Below are 20,552 nucleotides of genomic sequence, written 5' to 3' on the forward strand. Positions count from 1 at the left end.
CAGTTTGCTCATCATCACGTCCTTTTGCTTTGAGGTCACTTAACAAATCGTCAGGAACCTGGGAGACGGAAAGTGTAGATCGACTGATATAAATTTCCCTCAAACCCTCAGCTGTAACGAAGGCCTCGTAATTTGGAGAAAAATGCTCGTCCAATCGTCTGAGGAGTTGAACCCCTTTCTTTTCTTCCTCTTGGTCTCCGGTCGGTCCAACATACGTGATCGCCCTCTCTGCATTCGCATAAAATCTCTCCCATCATGGCGACCTGCCCATTCTTTTCGATGCCATCCTGGGCAATGCAGATCTGATCAATCCAAAAACCTTGCTCTTGACCTCTTCCGCATCCCACAGGTCGTGAAGCGCGTGGTTCAAACTTTCTGTCAACGGGATGTATCCCTGAACCATTCTAGCTGAGTCTCTCACGATAGCGCGATAGGGTTTCACGTCGCTGCCCCAGACGTAGGAGAGCGCTTGATATCCGCCATCCCTGTGAGTGATTTCTTGAAGGGTGCATTCGACCTCCTCTGAGTCTGCTCTGTGGAGGTGTAGAACTCGGATCTTGTCGGGTCCCGACAACGACTGGTACGTGTACTTTGAGGGTTCGGCTTCGGTTGGTGGTTCCAGCTTCAATCCTAGAGAAGATGACATCGTCTGATCCAAGTGTGATGATTAATAGATGCGTTGGATATTGGTCAAGAGAGTAATAACACGCGGAAAATATTATTCAGATGTGTATATCAAAAGAACTTCAGTCGAGCGAATGTTCGACCTTGAGAGTTGAGACTGAAGGATGGAGGTTGGTCTTGATATGGTAGTGGCACGAACCATAAACGGCACATTGGAACCATATAATGCCTCATGGCTTCTACCATTTCAGTTCAACTAAATGATTTATCACTTGCTTTTAGAGGCTAGAGGGTGAATTTATGGCTTTGCAAACATGATTGGCTGATACAATGCACTGATAGTTTAATACTTAAACGCTAATGCTACCAGCAGTTGTGGTTGGTTGAAAAAGCATTTGATAGCACGCTAAGCCTCTTACTAAGTCATACATCTCCCCTCCAACCCAAACAGAAGGGAACTGGAAGATCCAGCAAATTAAGAATTGCTGGCACCTAGCTTCGTTGCTACGGAAGGATAGTCATATACAATGCCTTCCACCCTGATGACCCAAATCAACACACTGAGTTGCTTGCATGCATTAAGTGCTTCATTAGTATGAGTTGTAGATACGTGTGGTATTCCGTCCAATATTCTTAACTCGCTCCTGTTGCTTTGTTACTCAGAATCAGATTCTTCCCCAGAACCCCGTCTCTGCTGCTCGATGTCTCCCTCCTCCTCATCGCTCATCATCTCCTCATAAACCTCCTCATTCATGTCCCTCGACTGCAAAGTCTCCGGATCAACATTGCGGTGCGCATGTGCCACCGCCCCCTGTTCTCGAACCGTAGCTGGCACCTTGCTAATCGTCGTCGCCAACCCACGGATGCGTGCCGCAAGGTACGCCTGCTTCTCGGTGACGCTCACGGGAAGCTGGGTTTGCACCAAGGTGCTATCGTCGATGCGGGCCGGCCAGTCGAGGAAGGGGGTGTAGATCTTGTCGTCCGGCGGCTTGCCCACCAGGATCGTGTCGATCTTATCGCGCATGATCGCGCGGACGACGGCGATGGTGCCGTTCTGGTAGAAGCCTCCGGCGTTGAGATCGGGGGTTTCAAGGATGGGGGCGGTGTCGAGAATTTTGCGGAGTAGGGGGTCGGTGATGTCGCAGAGTTGCCACCGCTTACCGGTGAGGGACACGGTCTTGCCGTCGAATTGATGCGTGGTTCGGTCATCTTCGTTGGGTTTCTGAGCGGCTGGTCCAGGTCGTGCGCCTTGCCATGGCCAGCTTACGCCGGTGCCTTCTGGGTTGATGTCCTTGGAATTGAAGGTGAATCCAATGCTTTGGTATATCCGGTACTTCGGATCCTTTCTTGGGTCCAGTCCGAACTTGATTAGAGAATCTTTCCACGGCCCCGCTTTGAAGACATATCCGAGATACGCCCAGGCATATCGTTGGAAGTATCCTGCGTCTTGGTCGATCATATTCAACGCGACTCTCCTCGAAATGATGGGTCGCTCTTCGAGTGCGGAACGAAGGTCATCAATGGACTGCCTTAGGAAAGGATGAAGCGTATCCTCCGGGGGTAGCGGATTGGGAGATGAAAGCGGGACATGCTCAGCATTCAACGGTACAACATGGGTGATATATCCTCGGAATGCCTGCAGGTTGATTGTGACTCTTCGTCCCGACGGATCCATGAACGAGTGCAACTCGGGGTTCTGCTCGTATCCGTAGTTGAAGTTGTTCATCATCTGGCTGAATGCAGGCGGGGGTCCCACTACGTCTGTCTCAGGAAGAGAGCCGACTTCGATGTCAGGATTGAAGCTTTTGACTTTGGCATATGAGAAGGTAAGGAGGCTGTCTTTAATCTTCCGCATCACACTGTCGGTATTGGACGCATATTGGAAGTCAGGGAGGTCTGGTACATATCAGCAACGAAACTTTCAGCCTTGTGTAGATAGCACATACGGCGAAATCGATGGGTTTCTCGGATTGCCCCCATGCATTTGATTTCAGTAGACTCTGGATTATCTTGCATGCTTCGCAGCATGTCTTTGACCGGATTATTAGCGGATTGAGAATGGACAACGGATTTTGTATCGGCATCCTGGAACGCATATGGCTCCGAGCTCCCTCGTCTGCGCTTACGCCCCGTTCTCTTGGGCACAGTGATCCGGAGTAACATGTCCTTGGTAGGCACTGCACGGGACAAATGAGGCTTTGCCAGAGGGTCGTCTGGTCGAAGACTGGCCCCGATGATTTTTCGAGTGCTTTCTTCATGAAGGAACTAGATGACTAGTTAGCTCCATGTATTCCCTAGTCTGCATTGCTCAAAGCCCACCTTCTCCAGAGCAGGCTCTCCACCTAACGATCTAATAGCCTTGTCCACATCTTTCACCACACATGGATGCTCGATGCAGATTACAGGTTTTTCGGTGACCTGGAAAAGGGGTGCTTCGCCGTCTTTCGAAACTCCTTTGACTGACCCTGAGTCCAACGATGCTGACATTATAAAGGATTATTATTCTGGAATAGCAGAACTTGATATAAAGGAGCTGAAGAGGAGGTCTAGAGTTCTTGTTATAGTCCACTCTTGCCCCTGGTCTGCAACTCTGGGGTGGGACTGACGTTCAACTTCTAACTTGCTATAACGATCTTCGACCAATTGACGGCTGCCATTAGCTCCTGTTGTTTCTGGGAATTACTGGTATATTCCTAGCACAACCTGCAGGTCTGTTTCTTTTATTCTTATGTATGTATTAGTTTCTACGTGACTTTGTACATCCCCAACTCCATGTGGCTAGTTTCTAATGAGATGTGGATGTGGGCTGCGGATATGGTCTGTGCACATCGTCACAACATTGAATCATTGATGATTGATTATTTGATAACATGACCGAATTTACGCCTCATCGCCTTACAGCCTTACACCTCTGGTGACCCCAATCTCTAGGTGACAACTCTACGTATAACGTATGGCATCACTCAGTGAAGCCTCTCTTGCTCCTCTTCTCCTTTGACTGTAATGTGTGTTGCCTCCCAATATTAGCTTCAGCTTCCTCCCACCACCAATCCAGTCGATCCTACAACAGATCTCCTGCAACACCTTTCCACCAATACGCGAGAACCTGCATCTCAGCAGACCGGGGTGACCCTCTCATTCCTATTGGCGCCAAACGTTGACAGCCTGTTTCGCGTGGTCCTGCATCTTCTCCCCTCCTCGTCCTCTATTCTCGACTGCACAGCTTCGATTACCGACCCTCCTTTCGATCTCAGCGGGCGCATGGCGATTTGACATTGGCCTCGATGCCCTACAGATCCCGAAATCAATGATCGTTTTAGCCTGAGATTGATCCCGCCTCTCTCCACATCATAAGGAGAACCCCGTTTCGACTACGAGCCCCATGTTCGCGTGATACGAGACAGCTATCCAAATTCATCCGCTCCTCGTCGGTCCGTCCTTGACGCAGTATTCATAGCTTGTCCACGAGACCTCCCAAGCTTCCCCTTTGTCCGGGAGTTGAAGCTCCCCGCGCCCAGTCGCAGTCATGAAGGGGTTTCGGCAGCGAGTTGTAAGTAGTTCCGCTACCCGCACCCACAAGCTTGGACATGAGTATTGGCCCGGATCTATGTCCCGTCGTATAGCTAGGTTTTTGGAGCGCGCATACTGAACAGCCCTGACAGCATGAGCAGCTTTCTAGAGCCAAAGACTCAAACCGGTCGTCCAAGAAGAAGGATTCGTCCGGAACGGCTTCCCCTTCTCAGGGCGGGTCGTCCAACTCCCCCGCGAACTCCGCCCACGCAACGCCGACCTCATCCACCACCCAATTGATTGATTCGCGTAATAAGCCTCTCCCGGGCGGCGACGCTCCACCGGGAGCGACCAGTCATTCTACACCAGCTCCCCCAACACAAGGGTTGCCGAATTCGCTTAATCCCGGACAATCATTCAGTGCACCGCAGCAGAGTGCGGCGGGTGTAGGGGGGTCGCCCGGAGGTGGATCAGGTCCTGGGACGCCGCACCGTCCGAATGTACCAATAACCCCAAGCGTGATCATTAGCCCAAGTGCTCCGGTATGTTGATAATATCTGGCCTTGGTGGACACGGCTGCTAACGGTCATTCGCAGCATATCCCTCCCCCTGGATCAGCGGAAACGATGCCGACTGATCTTGCTCCACCCAAGGCGGGCCAGAAGTCGTTGCTGTTCGACCGTCTACAGACCACACCAAAGGATGTCCCGGAAGGGATCCGGACTCCTAAACGACAGCACTCCTCTCGTTTCGATGTGTCCGACCAACGACAGAGAGAGCTAGAAAAGCTCCCGGGGTTCCATGAAGTCCCCCCCAACCGACGACAGGAGCTGTTCATGCAGAAGATCGACCAGTGCAACATCATATTCGACTTCAACGACCCGAGCGCGGACATGAAGTCGAAAGAGATCAAGCGATTGGCTCTTCATGAGCTCCTGGACTATGTTGCCAATAACAGACAAGTGATCACGGAGCCGATGTATCCTCGAGTCGTGGAGATGTTCTCAAAGAACCTATTTCGACCGATTCCACCGCCAGTCAATCCACAAGGGGATGCGTTCGATCCGGAGGAAGATGAGCCGGTGCTTGAGGTTGCGTGGCCGCATATTCAAGTGGTTTATGAGTTCTTCCTCCGATTTATCGAGAGCCAGGATTTCAACACGAACATTGCGAAGCAGTACATTGATCACAGCTTCGTTTTACAGGTATGTGCGACTGGATTGTTGAAGTACATACGGTGCTAACATGTCATCTAGCTCCTCGAACTGTTCGACTCGGAAGATCCTAGAGAACGAGATTTCCTCAAGACGACATTACACAGAATATACGGCAAATTCCTCAACCTCCGATCGTATATACGGCGGTCCATCAACAACGTCTTCTTCCAGTTCATCTACGAAACTGAGCGGTTCAACGGGATCGCGGAGTTGCTCGAGATTTTGGGGTCGATCATCAACGGCTTTGCTCTCCCGCTGAAGGAAGAGCACAAACTGTTCTTGACGAGAGTCTTACTGCCGATGCACAAAGTCAAGAGCTTGAGCATGTATCATCCACAGCTGGCTTACTGCATCGTGCAGTTCTTGGAGAAGGATGCCGTGCTCACTGACGAGGTATATATGCTCCCCAATTATAACAGGACCCATACTCATCACATTGATAGGTGGTTTTGGGGCTGCTGCGGTACTGGCCGAAGACCAATAGCACGAAAGAGGTGATGTATCTCAATGAAGTCGAAGACATCTTTGAGGTTATGGATCCAGCGGAATTTGTCAAGGTGCAAGAGCCGCTGTTCACACAGTTGGCCAAGTCCGTGGCCAGTCCTCACTTCCAGGTGTGTATGCATATATCCGAATTCCGAACTCCAACTGATCCGTGGTTAGGTTGCCGAGCGGGCTCTTTACTTCTGGAACAACGAGTATTTCTGCAACCTCGTCAGCGACAACATCGAAGTTATCCTTCCCATCATGTTCGCCCCTCTCTACGAGAACTCCAAGGGCCACTGGAACAGGTCAGTATCTGTCCCCCACCCCTGTCGTCCCTCGCTCACCCCGTCCCAGAACCATCCACGGCATGGTCTACAACGCCATGAAGCTGTTCATGGAAGTCAACCCCCAACTCTTCGACGACTGCTCGCACGAATACGCCGAGCAACAACTCCACGCCGACGAGACGGAGAAAGCCCGCCAATCGAAATGGGACGCGCTGGCCGACCTCGCCAAGGCGCGGCAGAACGGGCGGGTGGAGGCCCGGCTGCTGCCGTCCACGACGTCACAAGGGGGCAAGGGTTCGTCGCGAGGAGCCGACGACGCCGATCCGTTGAGCCAGGATAGTCAGAAGCGCTTGGAGGCGCTGCGGTTGCAGGATGATGGGGTGAATGGGCGGGAGCGGCGGGCGAAGGAGGGCTCGGTGCGTTGACTTGCGTGCGAAGTCATCGTCGGGATTGAAACCCTCCCTCACTCCCTCTCTCCCTACACACTTGTGGCATTCAACCCAACCTATACATAGACTTGCTTCTTCTTTTCCCCCTTCCTCCCTTCTTTCGCTTCTTTTTCCTTCTTTGGGCCAGGCGTGGACTGTTGTTTTTCTGAAATTTTTGGCGTTTTGCTCCAGGTCTCGCGTTCCGAGGCATCCACCACCACGTCGGATGAGGCGCAGGGTCCACCGCAACTACAGGACCGCACACCGCGTCGACCGCGCGGCAATCGTCGTCCGAACTCCTCGGCGGGTGGGACGGCGGGGGTGCAAGTTCGTGGCCATTCGAGCGGCAGAGTCCCGCGTGGGGGACGGGATGGGATGTGGAACTTGACGGGGTGTAATGTTGTTTTTAACAAAAGATGAATACGTACGTTGTTGTGTTTCCGACGGGAGCGCGCACATGTGGCTTTGCTATGACGAGTGGGAAGACATGATGTTTTTTTTCTTTCAATCCGGGCGAAAATTGAACATTCTTGCTGCTGGTTCGATGCGTGGTTTCGGGGGACGGTCCTGTGCTGTGCTGTGCTGTCCTGTTCCGCCCCCTTTTTGGGTTTTCGCTTTCGCTTTCGCGTTTTGGGGTCTGGGTCGATGGGGTAAGAAGGAAAGGTGACAGAGTGGAACCCCCCTTACCAACGTGCAGCGAAGATAATGATGTTCGAGTATCTCCCCCTTCTTCCCTAATGATCCACGGAAAAGGGAGGACGGACAGCGCGACACGGAGAGGACTTGTGGATGGGGAACGGACGGATGGACGGATGGACGGATGCTGGTTATGGAAATTCACTGTTCTTGAATAGTGCGATAGACTGTCCCGGGGATTCTGTTTTGTGGTGGTTGTTCGGAAATCCGAGATGTATCTTAACTTCTTTCAAGCCTCCTTGTTTCTTTCGGTTGTTTCGCTTCTATCTTCGCCCTTTTTATAAAAGTCCCCGCCAACTGGGTGGGCACGGTAGTCAGCCAGCCAGACAGTTGCAGATTCCCTGGAGGAGCAGAAGGACATGGTTCAATCACTTCAATGATAGATCTGAGCGGTTTCTGGATGTGGACGAGAGTAGTGATATTGTGTGCTGATATACTGTATCTCATGAAACCCTTCCCGCAGCCATTGACCACTGTATATTACCCAACATCTCAACCACATTCAAGTCATATGTAGCAACGTAGCACGGAGTTGGTGATAGGTATATTATCAAGGCATCCAGACTTCCAGAGCAATAATTTGCCATATACTTGGCACTTTCACGTGCTTGGGATTAACCATGATGGGATGTTGATTTCCCAGACATGCTATTGGCTGGAGCAGGTAGGGGCAGCAAATTGGACTCGGGGCAGTGGTTGGTTGGTCTGGTACGCCACTCTAGATTAAGTTAGTAATTACGGACGGATCCTACATTGGACTAGTTAGGTAGGTGGTTGAGCTAACTAATAATTACGTGGATGGTCCATGAAATTGAACAAACAAGCTGAGAGCAATGGATGTCGGCGGAAAGGGGGAGGATACGACAACCCCTTGACGGCTATGAGTTGAGACTTTGCACATTGTTATTCGGTACAATGATAATGATAAGAAGAGGGATATAGGAATATATAAATAGGAAGAACAAGACAAGGCACCTTGACGGATCACTGAGCAAAAATGTCTCCTTATTAATTTTTTAGTCCCAACAGCGAACCACCCGTGACCCTCCCGTTCCATAGACCATCATCGCTCCGTCCTCCCTCACTACCTTCCTAATTTTTAAGTGCAGCCCCAGCAGTGAGCACTTGAGTCTTGACCTGCCATTGTTGACCCGCGTTCTCTTCTTCTTCTTTCTCCATCGTCGGTTTCTTTCTGGAACCGCTTCTTTACTTAGGCTACATTACTACTTCCTATTTCAAGTCACTCCTTTGCCCTTTTCTTCCTCCCCCCATTTTCGCTGCCGCGCGCCCCGACTCGCCGCATCTGGGACCGCCATCTTCTACCATCATCTATCGGGAATCTCATCCATCACGACGACAACACGCATAATCGGGTGCCGCCAATCTCGCCGATCCGCCCTCCTGCAACCCCCTTCACTTTCTCCTCGACGCCTATTCGCCCCGTTCCTCCTGCGAGACTCCCACCCGTCCCCCACCGCGTGCATCGGATCTGATTCCCACCCCATCCACCCGCCGCCGCCATGCAGCAACCCTCATGGCTCGACGTCGGCGTCCCCACGCTCGAGCGCCCGTTCGGCCTCAAACTCTGGCCGCTCTTCGAGCTCGCCTTCGAGACCGTAGTGGGATACAAGCCGCAGGACTTCCGGTTCGTGGAAGGCGCCACACTGATGTCGACGGTGCCGGCCACGGCGGGCGTGCTCATCACGTACTACATCATCATCTTCGGGGGCCGCGAGCTGATGAAGAGCCGCGCGCCGTTCCAGCTCAACGGGCTGTTTAAGATCCATAACTTCTACCTCACGGCCATCAGTGGGATTTTGTTGGCATTGTTTACGGAGCAGTTGATTCCCGAATTGGCGAGGAATAGCCTGTTTCATGCGATTTGCTCCCATGAGGGGGGGTGGACGGATAAGCTGGTGATTCTATATTACGTAGGTGGCATGGATGCGGCTGGGAGGGTTGGACCGGACTGACGCGAGACAGTTGAACTATCTGACCAAGTACCTCGAACTTATCGATACCGTTTTCCTCTTCCTGAAGAAGAAGCCTCTTAGTACGTCGTCGACATGTTGTCTCAAACGGTTCTAACCTATGTATAGCCTTCCTTCACACCTACCACCATGGTGCCACCGCTGCTCTCTGCTTCTCCCAACTGCTCGGCCACACCCCCGTCTCATGGCCCGTAATTACTCTGAATCTCATGGTCCACGTGGTCATGTACTGGTACTACTTCCAAAGCGCGCGAGGCATCCGAATCTGGTGGAAGAAGTACATCACCATCATGCAGATCTCCCAATTCGTTATCGATCTCGGTAGGACAAACTCCCACCCTCCCCCCACACCATACTGACCGTCTTCCAGGCTTCGTCTACTTCGCCTCGTACACCTATTTCACCTCGACCTACTGGCCCTGGCTCCCCAACGCCGGCAACTGCGCCGGCGAGGAATTCGCCGCTATCTCCGGCATGGCCATCCTCAGCTCGTACCTCCTCCTCTTCATCTCGTTCTACCTCGCGACCTACAAGTCGACGGGCGGCAAGGGGCGCCCGCGGTCGCGCAGTGTGCGTGCGCTGGTGGAGATGAAGGACGAGCAAGTGCCCACCGTCGGTGAGGCGAGGCGGCGGCTGAGTCACGGGTCGTCGGTGTCGAGCACTGGGGCTAACAGGAACGCAGTTGCGACCGGGTCGGCGAAGTCGAACGGGTACGCGACGCGGTCGAGGAAGGCGTAGGGTCGTCGAGCGGGACGACGAGGCGGCATGGATTTCGCGGGCCGACGGTGCGGCAGTTGGGATTCTTCGGAGTAGGAGGTCGTCCGAAGGGTTCGGAGGTTGGTGGATGAGGGTGGGACGAATTCCTCGAGTGGCCGAACCGCGTGCATCGGAGCGGTGGCAGTTGGTATGGAGATGGAGAGGGGAGGGACCGGAGCGTCAGAGAGGCAGAGGAGGCTCCACTTCGATGGACATTGGACACCTGGACATTGCCGACGCGCTTCGGATTCCCTGGGACATGACATTTTCACCATTCTACACCTGTAGCTTTCCGCACCTTTGTCATTGGTCTTGGTACGCGCATCACACCATGAACGGGGGACCTCGCTTGGTCAGCCCGTTGGCATGTATTATATTACTTCCTTATTCCTCCACGAGAAACCAAAACCAAATACCGAGTAATGTTAATTCGAGACGCAGCTGGATGGTAATTGATTGATTGGATACATCCAAAGCTCTGAAGCAATTTCAGCTTTGCATCGAAGACATCATGGATCTTCCTGTAATTTACCCGCCGTATCAAGAACCCAAGCTCAGACCAATCAGAGCCCCTCTCTAACCTTACATAATCCCCTTTCCCCCAAACCCAACCCGGCAAGTCACGCCAACGTAACCTGATCCCGAATTCCACCCAACAACCTCACCTCTTAGCAAAGCTCTTCCATACCACGACACAGCTCCCCTTCACCCCATCTCACTTTCCCAACTCATCACCCCCCCCAACCCACGAAACCCATCTCGACCCCCGACATGACTCCCCTCGCCCTGCTGCGCGCGTCCGCTCGCACCACCGCATGCCGATCGACGCTCGTGCGATCCGCCTGGAGCGCCGGGAGCGTGGCGCCGAGGAAGGCGGGCGTGGCAGCGTTCAGCGTGAGCGCGCGGAAGGCAAGCGAGCATAAGGAGGAGACGTTTGAGGAGTTTACTGCGAGGTAGGTGGGATCTTGGGTGTTGGTGGGCGGCGGCAATGGATGGCCTCGGTTTTTTGTTCCGGGCGGGACAGGAGGACCGAGGAGGGTCGAATTGGATGAATTGGATTGAATGGATGCTGATGTGAGAGGTGGATAGGTACGAGAAGGAGTTCGAGGGTGTGCAGGATGTGTTTGAGCTTCAGGTGAGTTGGGTTCCTTCTCTGCGTGCCATCTATTGAGCGGCAATGGGTGGTTCTCTTTTCTGTCGACAACGGTCCATTGACAGTGACCGCCAGCGCAACCTGAACAACGCCTTCGCCTACGACCTCGTCCCCTCCCCCTCCGTCATCACCGCTGCGTTGCAGGCGGCTCGCAGGCTGAATGACTTCCCGACGGCCGTGAGAATTTTCGAAGGTGAGTCAATGTTATATCAGATATTTGGTTGTTCCCTGGTTGAGTACCCCTGCTGACGCATCGTCTCGTTCTCTAGGCGTCAAGTCGAAGGTCGAGAACAAGGGCCAGTACGAGGAGTATCTGAAGGAGTTGGAGCCGCTGCGGGAGGAGCTGGGCGTCGTGCTGAAGGAGGGCTTGTACCCGGAGTAGAAGAGTTCGGCCCTACTCATGGATGCATCGCAGCGAATAGATATTCCTTTTCAAACATATGAAGGTCATGGATGAGAGGTTATAGAAAGGCGAGGAATTGGTGGCTGGTGAGAAGACGGGTGTCCAGCTTGTAGTAACTGTACAGAATTTGAAGTTTTGCGTCTCATTATCAATCGCATTTGGTGGTTCTGCTGTCTTGAGTCTTGATTGTGATGAAGATGATGTCGCTCGTCCCTATCCCAAGGGATCCGCTGAAATGACTTTTACTGATTGATCAACCTAGGGTTACATGGATGAAAGCACCCCTCGCCATTCCAAATGCCACCAATCTGTACATGGAGTTGCACCCGCGCCATTTCGCCAGACCATGAATGGTATCCCAACTGAAGTCGTGTATGTAATAAACCCACCCGTCAATCAATAACCCATCTCCTGCCGAAACCTCCGTTCCATCTTCACTAAATCAAGCGCTGCGTTCGAGAAACCGAACCGCTCAATGCATGCCCACATGTTTGAAATATACCGCCCGGCAATCTTCCTTCTGGAGGAACGACTCGCCGTCCGTGAACTTGCCCGTCTCGCACCCTCGGCACTTGGATGAGTTGGGGCAGTGGAGGAACGGGACATGTTGATATCCGATATCCCGGAACCTAGAATGTCCGTCAGTATAGATTCTGTATTGACAGAGATGACCACTCACCAATGAATCTTGCTCTTATCTTCAAACAGCCCCAGCGCGATCGAATGCACCGGCGCGTCCCCCCACCGCTCATACCAGAACCCGCCCGCGCGATCTAGATGGTTGAAATACTTCTCATACGCCTCGCTCCGCCAGAAATCCATATCGCCGATCTCAAAGTTCGACCAAAAATGACACGTCGAATATCCATGCGCCTTCTCGAAGTTCTCCGGCCGCCCCTCCTTGTCCGTCAGCCACTGGATGGCATTGTTCGGATGCAGATGCTCCTTGTGGACCGCCAGGAACTTCTCCGTCGCTGGCCACAGCCCCGCCACGCTCTCCGGGCTGTCGTACAGGTTGATCGTGTAGCCGTATGTCTTGTTGTGGTCCTGCATCCAGCCGAAGACATCGTAGTCGACGTCGCAGAAGAAGCGCACATTGGGCTCCACGCGCCAGTAGTACTTCGTGCTGAGGAGCGCTGGGTGCTTGTAGAAGAAGCCACTGTTCCAACGACACATTTGATGGTAGGAGAAGCGGTCCATGTATTGCACGCCTTGCGCTTTGAGCACCTCGACGGATTCGTCGTAGAGGTCACGGTTGATCCAGCTGGGCATGTCCCAGTGCTCTTTGGGGACGAGTTCTGGGTCGGGTTAGATTTTCTGCAACCGAATTGATGTGTGGGCACATACCATATCGCACCTCCGCCCTCGTTGCCGCACTCGTCTTCTCCTTGAACTCGTCTGTGAACGGCTCGTCATTGAGAAATAGCCAGGGGTAGTTGAACTTGGAGTTCCACGTCCGTTCCAGATCCCTCATGCTCTGCAGCATCGCGTCGATCTCGTTGTTCCGCACCAGCGCCATCAGGGTCGCGTTGACGCGGGAGGAGTCGGGGTTATTCGGCGCATAGTTGTTGCCTATGACTCTTCGTAGCGGTTCCGGTGGCTCGTCAGTTGCTGGTGGAAGAGAGATCGTTAGCTGTTGGACCTCGGGGTTGGGAGTGTTGAACCGGAGAGGGGAGACTTACGGTCCAGATTGGGGTCTTTCACCCAGTTCGTTATCTTCTCTTCCTTGGGGGGGGAACCATGTGGAAGATCGCTTTTGAAGATCTGGTACACCAGCCAGAGGAAGAGGAAAGCGGATATTAACGTCAGGAGCCGGATCGGGCGCGGCACGACCATGATGGGTTGGTAATGATGCTGTGAGATTTCGGTGGCACAGTCGGGGACCCTCCACGGCGAGAAACAGCAAGAAGAATCAGATCACACTCGCGAGAATCTCATAATAAGTCATTCACGATCATGAAGTTCAGGAACCATGGCGGACAGTTGGGGCTAATTGTGCAGTACGATACTAGGCGGAAAAGGAGGGTCGGCGTTCGTTTGGTCGCTGAACATGGTGGCCGATCGGTCAATCGGTCCCTCGCACATGCTGCAGGCAGGTTTATTACCGGTAGCTCTTACGGACTAATCAATTCGATGGAACGGTCTCCCTTAGAGGAGTTAGAGTAGTCCCTCCCTTTCATTTTACGCCCAGATTTCGGGTCCAAATTGACAATGCTGACCCGATCAGTCCAGTAAATTCCAGTTGTCGCGGCGGTCGCTGCCAGGAACGGGGGCGAATGCAGGGATCCGACTCCCTCCCATTGGCCCCCCGCGGTTGGTGACTTCTGTTCTTAGTGTTCTAACTGTACGGAATAAGTTCGAACCCCTGCCAGGGAGCCACCCACCTAAGGAGCCAGTATCACCATCTCAATCACCATCACTTAAACCGTGGTATCTCCACCACTACGCAATTGTATTTAGAATTTAAACAATAGGACTATTGTACAATGTCATTGGGAGGCTCTTGGGTAGTTTGAGCTATTGGAATAGCCTGATTTGGTGGCGTATTCATGTCAAGAAGTCGTACAGCCTCTTGCGCCAGTTTGATCTCTTGAATCTGTGCGAATTTGACATTAAGATCTATCTGAACCTTCTTCTTGCGTTTGGGGGCTGCAGCGGCATCTAGGCGGGCCTGGAGACTCGCAATTTTCAGATCTGACGCAGCCTGACGCGCCTGTAGCACTCCGATTGCCTTAGCTGCTTTCCCCATGTATGCCTTGGTCGCCTTCGCCACGCGTGTGTTCTTGCTAAGAACGCGCAATGCACTTTGTATTTGTTTGGGCTTGTAGGGCGTCGTCTGGAGGACTGATGGGACTAGTATTGGGCTGCCTGGAGGCGTGTTTGGTGGTGGAATTGAGGATGCGGTTTCGGTAGTCGTGGGCGGTATCACGAACCGGTTATTGAGGCCTTTTGACGGGTCCCACGGTATAAGACCCGCGGCCTTCCATCCTGATCTGATTGTACGGTCAATTAGGCGTGCCCGACGCGCCTCAGCATAGAGGACAATGAATCTTCGTCGTTTAATCGGTAGCGCCTCGTCGATATACGCGCTGTGGCGGAGGAGGGCCTTGTAGAAGCGTTTTAGAGGTGAAAAACAGGCGAGATCGAGGGGTTGAAGGATATGGGAGGTATGCGCAGATAGGAAGACCACAATCACGTCATTTATCCTGCATTCGTACAGGAAATCGACGGTTGCGTGGCTTCCGTGCCCGTCCATCAGTAGAATCCTGTACCGTCGCTCTGTAGCGGTTTCAGGAAGGAAAACCGTACGAAGCCACACCAACGCGTGTTTATCTGAAGTCCATCCGTTCGGCGATACCGCATAATGAAAGTCTGGAGGTTGTTCGGGGAACCAAGCAGCTTGTAGAGACGCGCCTTTCTGGATAACGGTCGCTTTGAGAGAGCGACCGGTTGCAGAGACTGCTTCTATGATAGAAGACCATTCCCGGTTCTCAGGACTCGTGATATAAGCTGTCGACTTCTGCGAGTCTGCGATGACAGTAGAATTAGCACATATCCCCATTCCAACACCGACTTCATCCATATTCCATGTATCGGAAGGGTGGACATCGTACTGTATTTGAACTTGATGGAAATACGCGTAAAAGCCATTGATTCGATCCTATGTTGCAGCTTGACGTCGTACGACATCTAGACTATGTCCAATACACGTTGCAACGCGTGGATTTCGATGTAGAAATCGTGGTACCCAGTTCTTCCCAAGGCGCGTGGAATCCCCTTGAAGGGATAAAACTCGCGATGCCATTTCGCGAAGTCGTGCGTGGGTAGGAGGAAATCCTTGGGCGTCCTTCTCAAGTATCCAATCAACTAAAAAGGTCTCTTGCACCGGTGTAAGACGTTGATTCGATATTTGGGCTTGAGATCGTGGAGGGACACCTTTGAGGCGGTTTTGAAGCGTTCGTCGGGTGACCTTGAATAGGGCCGCAGCTTCGTTCTGTGATTTGCATTGACCGGTCTCTAAGGCATGAATAGCCTGTTTGACTAGATCCTCTAAAGATGACATCGTAATATTAGATGGTGGCGGAGATATCACGGTTCAAATGATGGTGGTTCAATGGTGATACTGGCTCCCTAGGTGGTGGGGGGGGGGGGGGGTGGCGACTTGGCCGGGGTTCGAACTTATGTACTGAGCCGTTCGTACTATTGTTTCCTCATCCAAACATCCGGTAGCCTGGCACGCCTGGTACACTGGTAGACAGCATGTGATATCGCAGCAGTCAAGAAATAGAAACTAACTCCATCCTCCACTAAATGGAAATCGATTCTGATGGCGCATTCCTCCACTGTTGGCTCTCTTGTCGGAGCCCTGGCCGGCAGCATCACCGGCCTCTCCGAGAAGGTTTGTAGCCCCACCTATCCCAACGAATAATCCTCACTGAAATCATATGAATAGAAAGATCATCCGAAATTCAAAAGAGCAAGGGATCATGCGGTGAGGAATTTACGATCGCATAGCTTCGTTCGACCGAGCCAGTTCGAGACGAAAAACGCCGTCGACGGGTTGGTCGAGAAGTTTCAAGTACTGGGTCGAGACGACCTCGCCGATGCTCTGGGGCAATGTCTTGGGGACCTTACGGCATGGAATTCAAAATGGACACCGGAGTATCTTGCTCTACTGCTCGAACTCTCGCAGGATCCGGTCCGCAAGGGACAGGTCAAAGAGACGTTGCATGAACGGGCGCTGACACTGCCCCTGAGGATTGATTGGAAGAATATCATTGCAAAGTCGAGACAGAAAGAAATCTGGGAGGATATCGACTATGCTGCGCAGTCTTCTGATGATGAGGAGGAGGAGACGATGAGCGAACCGGAGCAGAAGCCGAGAACGGCGCAAGAACTCCCCGAGGACGACATCATAGATCTGGCCTCATATGTCGTCCCTGTCGATGAGACCGCCCATCTATCCCTCTTCTCGCCATTTCCGAAAGACGAGACCTTCGCACCGCAGACTCAACGAGTTTTGCTACCCCCGCAAGTGGTCCCTGAGATTTTCTTCATCCGCGAGTCCCTCTCGATGCTCCACGGGCTTCCGACATCTCTCTATTTTGTCCGCATAGAGACGAAGAAGAACGTGTCTGTTCAACTGTCTGGACCGCCGATTTTCTTCGAGTCGGCTACGGTCGAAACGTGCAAGAGCCTGTCGCGAGCGTTTGCGGACTTGGGGGCCAGCATCAACGTCGTACGCACCTGGCATGAGGGAGGCGGAAGCATACCTTGGCTAGAAGCGTTCCAGGACGAGACTCGCGCTGTCATTCGGTCGTTTGATGCTAGCATTACGCAGATTGAGCAAGGATTGTTACGAACTACATCTGAACGGCTTATCAGCGCCCTTTCAGTCCTCGATTCCGCCCGGGAAGCTGCGCGTGTTCCCGTGCTCTTCTCACGGATCGCCGGGGCATCCATAGTGAGACCAGGGCAATTCTCTCGGCTGGACGGATTGTATGACATGACATGCCAATGCCAGATTACAGAACCCCCGGAGGTGTTCCAGCGCCTGGCGACGACACTACATCGATGCCTGGAAGTGTACCTTCGACCCGTACAACGCTGGGTCTTCCACGGGGAATGGGACGATGAGAATCGCGTATCCTTCCTGCGCACTGATATGATTGGCACAAGCTTTAATACGACTCCCACTTCCCAATTTCGGGGGGGCGACAACATACGAAACTACCATACCCCAACGTCGATTCGGCCCGAGGCACCGAAATTTTTTCATCAGATTAGCCTCCTCAAGGCGATTACCAACGCCGGGTTGGCAGTCCAGTTCCTCAAGCGGCTCGGGTACACGAGAGACGATGGAAGATTGCCACGACACGAATCCATCACGTTGATTCCCTTCCATGGGGGTGCCGACTTCATCCCTTTGGAACTGCGAGTCGAGGACGCGCTTCAAAAATGGACGAGCGAAGCGACCACCGGTTCGCAGACACGGCTTTACGAAGCTGTGGTCCATGGCCGCTCGTTCATGCGCTATGTCGACGGGCTCCATGCGGTGTTCCTCGCGACTGATAAGTCCGCGTTCGCCGAGTTCTCCGACGCAGTGATCCTTGCGATACGGCAGGCGCCGGCCGGAATGCTTACGGATTCGGCCATCACGGCACTTGCGCAGAACTATCTGGGACAGGTCCCTCCAGTCGATGGCTGGAGGATAAAGATATATTTCCCGAAAGAGGCCGAGCACCGCAATCTGGTTGAGATAAGCCGATTTGAGCTGCAGTACAAGGTATGGCCGGTAGACTTTGAACCGCTCAACCGACTAACATCCACCCAGCTCCCTTGGTACGTGCAGAACGTAGTCCAACACCAAGCCATCGAAGCGTTCCAACGCATCTTCTCCCTCCTGCTCCTCATGTCATTCGCGAAGACGAGCATCGAGCAGCAACAGATCTCCTTCCGCACCAGGTCCTGTCCTCACGGGCCCTCCTGCGCCTTCTGCACCCGCCTCTCCGCCCTCCGCCACCGCTTCCTCGTCTTTCTCGGCATCTTCGCGTCATATGTGACGGTCACCGTCCTGGAACCGGCGATCGCGGGCTTGCGGAACGATATCAGCACCTGCGCCCGCTTCGATGTGCTGTGTGAGCTGTACGATAAGTTCGCGGACACCGTCGAGTCACGGTGTTTGGCGTCAGAGAAACTGCGGCCGATTTTCGAGGCGATGGAGGCGATTCTGGTTGTGGGGATCCGGATACCGGGGCTTCGCGCCACCCATCTGGGGAGAGAAGGGACGGTGTCTGCACAACGGGGGACGGGTCGGTATATTCCCGGCGACAGTGATTCGGACGCCGATGAGGATCTCTTCGATGAATTCCCGAACGGCGACAATGAGAAAGATGTTGATGGCACGGTGAGAACGCTACAGGAGGAGTTCGGCAGGAGGATCCGGTTCGCGGTCGCGGGTCTCCATGGCATTGGACGCGCGGGGGACGATTCGACGTGGAGTCTGCTTGCGGCGAGGTTGGAGCCGTTGGTTACGAGCTAGTGATACCCATGAGGACGGATAATGATTTAATGCAATCAGCGCCACGTCTAATTGCGCATACGATGCCTTACCCCTGAATGAAACTAGTGATTCACTACTATCATAAATCATCTGGAGCGTGCTGTATTTGTACTTGGGAAGATCATGATATCTTGCTCAGACTCCTGGCCGTAGAGAGAGGTTTCGGTCCAGTTAGAGGCCTTGGTCGCTCACATCGGGGCAAGGGGCTCCTAAGGTATTCGTATCGTTCAGGTTTGAAAGGAGCGTTCTACTGTAGGGGGCCACTGCTTACTAAGACATGGGTCTGGGTGCCAACTTTTCCACATGCTTGAGCTTCGAAGGGTAACGGTGTGTCTTACTAATAAATTTAGTTCTGTATTATATACGTATTGAATCAATGTATTGGCTCCATTGGTAGTTATCAAAACGCATCCCATGGGTATGTATCAAATTTCCACCTGTAAGCCAATTCTATGATATTTCTTAAGAAATTAGTTCTGTCTATTGAACTAAAACCACTGCCTGATATCTATTTCGTTCGAATCCTTCTGCTGCTGGTTGTTCCTAATTGTGACATTTTACTGCGTCGAGGCAAGTGTGGAGAACCCTGGTCGATTTAGTGTCTCTAGCTTCTGGAATCCAGCCAGATCTCTTGATATCCATTATCCAAGCTTGACAGCGAGCTCATACATTATTTACAAACCACATCATCATTCCGACCATGGCAGCTTTGGTTTAAGATCTGTGTTTTGGAGACATCACCCAGTCTTACGAAGTACCGGTAGCCCATTCAGCCCCTCATTAACCTCCCGGCAAGATGCATTCGGCCCTGGTGCGGTTGCAGAATGTCTTCGGCTTCTTTACCACCGTGGCATCGTGCATTGCGATCCTGATTGCATTCTCCTCCTTCACGTCTCCACAGACGCCGTCCGCCTCGTTGAAGTTGAGAAATGTACAAGTGTAAGAATCTGGGCCTCCTTATATCGTATGAGATCGCAAGAGGCTTACAATATTCTTCAGAGTCAAAGGACGACCGCATTACTACAGTTCGAAGAAGGAAGAATACGCTCATATCAAATTCGACCTGGACACTGGTATGCGTTGAGAAACCACAAGGGCCTGAACCAGTCTGACATACCCCTCCCAGATCTCTCCTCCCTCTTCAACTGGAACACCAAACAAGTCTTCCTCTACATCAAAGCCACCTACCCCCCTACCTCCCCCTCCGAACCTCGCACCGAAGCCATCCTTTGGGATGCCATCCTCGCCGGCCCCATCCAACCCCCGCACCACAACCACTGGGACCCCCACGCCTCTACGAAATCCCGCCGCTCCAAATCCCCCCCCAAATCCCCCTCCACCAAACCCCCCGGCATCTTCAAGCTCGCCAACCAACGCCCGAAGTACCAGATCACTGACCCCTCCGGGCGGATTGCCGCGCAGGCGAACGCGACGCTGGAGCTCGCGTGGAACGTGCAGCCGTGGGTGGGCGCACTGACGTGGTCGCGGGACGCGGACTTCGGGGTGTGGAAGAAGTTGAAGGGGGGGAGGACGAAGGCGTTTACGTTCCCGGCGTTGAAGGAGAAGGGGGAGGGATTGGGGACGGCGAAGGGTGGGGAAGGGAATCGAGGAAAACCGGCGTGAGGAGTGGCAGAGGGATGAGGTTAAGGGATGATGAAGGCGTCTCGGCGATGTATATTGCGGCGTTCGAGGGAGTTCGAGAGTGTGGTTTCTTGGGATGACGGTGTATACGAGCTATATCAAGCATGACCTAGAGTAGAGGTTCCTAGCTGTCGTACTACGTATGGGAGCATGCGGTTGAATGCTGGCTCAAGTTGTACCCCGATTTCTCCGACTCAGACCTAGATCCTCTGGCTTGTATTCATATTGGCCAGCATGGTTCTCTCGGATTCTGATACCTAAGGTATTCCCGATATTAGGTCGTATCAGACGATATGG

General features: G+C 53.0%; 8 protein-coding genes across 8 annotated transcripts; 5 read left to right on the plus strand and 3 right to left on the minus strand.

The window, feature by feature from the left end:
- Positions 1-77: 77 nt before the first annotated feature.
- P152DRAFT_27484 (uncharacterized protein) lies at positions 78-856 on the minus strand. Its single transcript, XM_033674884.1, has one exon. It carries the CDS (start codon positions 644-646, stop codon positions 254-256), a length of 393 nt encoding a protein of 130 aa, XP_033533808.1. The 5' UTR covers positions 647-856; the 3' UTR covers positions 78-253.
- Positions 857-1,261: 405 nt separating this feature from the next.
- On the minus strand, positions 1,262-3,354 carry P152DRAFT_482228 (uncharacterized protein). Its single transcript, XM_033681873.1, has 3 exons — positions 2,944-3,354; positions 2,571-2,889; positions 1,262-2,520 (listed from the first exon to the last, which is right to left on the minus strand). Exons 1-3 carry the CDS (start codon positions 3,109-3,111, stop codon positions 1,280-1,282), a joined length of 1,728 nt encoding a protein of 575 aa, XP_033533809.1. The 5' UTR covers positions 3,112-3,354; the 3' UTR covers positions 1,262-1,279.
- A 796-nt stretch (positions 3,355-4,150) lies between these two features.
- P152DRAFT_473900 (protein phosphatase 2A regulatory B subunit) lies at positions 4,151-6,549 on the plus strand (the record flags this gene model as incomplete). The annotated part of the gene is made up of 7 exons (XM_033681278.1): positions 4,151-4,174; positions 4,287-4,676; positions 4,731-5,339; positions 5,391-5,744; positions 5,795-5,965; positions 6,015-6,142; positions 6,192-6,549. 7 exons carry the CDS (start codon positions 4,151-4,153, stop codon positions 6,547-6,549), a joined length of 2,034 nt encoding a protein of 677 aa, XP_033533810.1.
- Positions 6,550-8,537: 1,988 nt separating this feature from the next.
- Positions 8,538-10,372, plus strand: P152DRAFT_27548 (GNS1/SUR4 membrane protein). Its single transcript, XM_033674888.1, has 4 exons — positions 8,538-9,179; positions 9,232-9,301; positions 9,348-9,560; positions 9,610-10,372. The coding sequence occupies exons 1-4, from the start codon at positions 8,769-8,771 to the stop codon at positions 9,975-9,977; spliced, it is 1,062 nt and encodes a 353-aa protein (XP_033533811.1). The 5' UTR covers positions 8,538-8,768; the 3' UTR covers positions 9,978-10,372.
- Positions 10,373-10,766: 394 nt separating this feature from the next.
- Positions 10,767-11,530, plus strand: P152DRAFT_482231 (cytochrome-c oxidase chain VI; the record flags this gene model as incomplete). The annotated part of the gene is made up of 4 exons (XM_033681874.1): positions 10,767-10,948; positions 11,085-11,130; positions 11,224-11,341; positions 11,418-11,530. 4 exons carry the CDS (start codon positions 10,767-10,769, stop codon positions 11,528-11,530), a joined length of 459 nt encoding a protein of 152 aa, XP_033533812.1.
- Positions 11,531-11,718: 188 nt separating this feature from the next.
- Positions 11,719-13,748, minus strand: P152DRAFT_436248 (glycolipid 2-alpha-mannosyltransferase). The gene is made up of 4 exons (XM_033677552.1): positions 13,234-13,748; positions 12,899-13,162; positions 12,231-12,849; positions 11,719-12,180 (listed from the first exon to the last, which is right to left on the minus strand). Exons 1-4 carry the CDS (start codon positions 13,385-13,387, stop codon positions 12,024-12,026), a joined length of 1,194 nt encoding a protein of 397 aa, XP_033533813.1. The 5' UTR covers positions 13,388-13,748; the 3' UTR covers positions 11,719-12,023.
- A 2,032-nt stretch (positions 13,749-15,780) lies between these two features.
- On the plus strand, positions 15,781-18,685 carry P152DRAFT_458587 (uncharacterized protein). The gene is made up of 3 exons (XM_033679495.1): positions 15,781-15,950; positions 16,005-17,837; positions 17,886-18,685. Exons 1-3 carry the CDS (start codon positions 15,879-15,881, stop codon positions 18,591-18,593), a joined length of 2,613 nt encoding a protein of 870 aa, XP_033533814.1. The 5' UTR covers positions 15,781-15,878; the 3' UTR covers positions 18,594-18,685.
- Positions 18,686-19,410: 725 nt separating this feature from the next.
- On the plus strand, positions 19,411-20,237 carry P152DRAFT_449471 (signal peptidase 22 kDa subunit; the record flags this gene model as incomplete). Its single annotated transcript, XM_033678111.1, has 3 exons — positions 19,411-19,553; positions 19,614-19,687; positions 19,741-20,237. 3 exons carry the CDS (start codon positions 19,411-19,413, stop codon positions 20,235-20,237), a joined length of 714 nt encoding a protein of 237 aa, XP_033533815.1.
- Positions 20,238-20,552: the final 315 nt, after the last annotated feature.

This window comes from Eremomyces bilateralis (genome assembly GCF_010015585.1).
Source record: "Eremomyces bilateralis CBS 781.70 unplaced genomic scaffold P152scaffold_10, whole genome shotgun sequence".
In the NCBI taxonomy this organism is placed as follows: Eukaryota; Fungi; Ascomycota; class Dothideomycetes; order Eremomycetales; family Eremomycetaceae; genus Eremomyces; species Eremomyces bilateralis.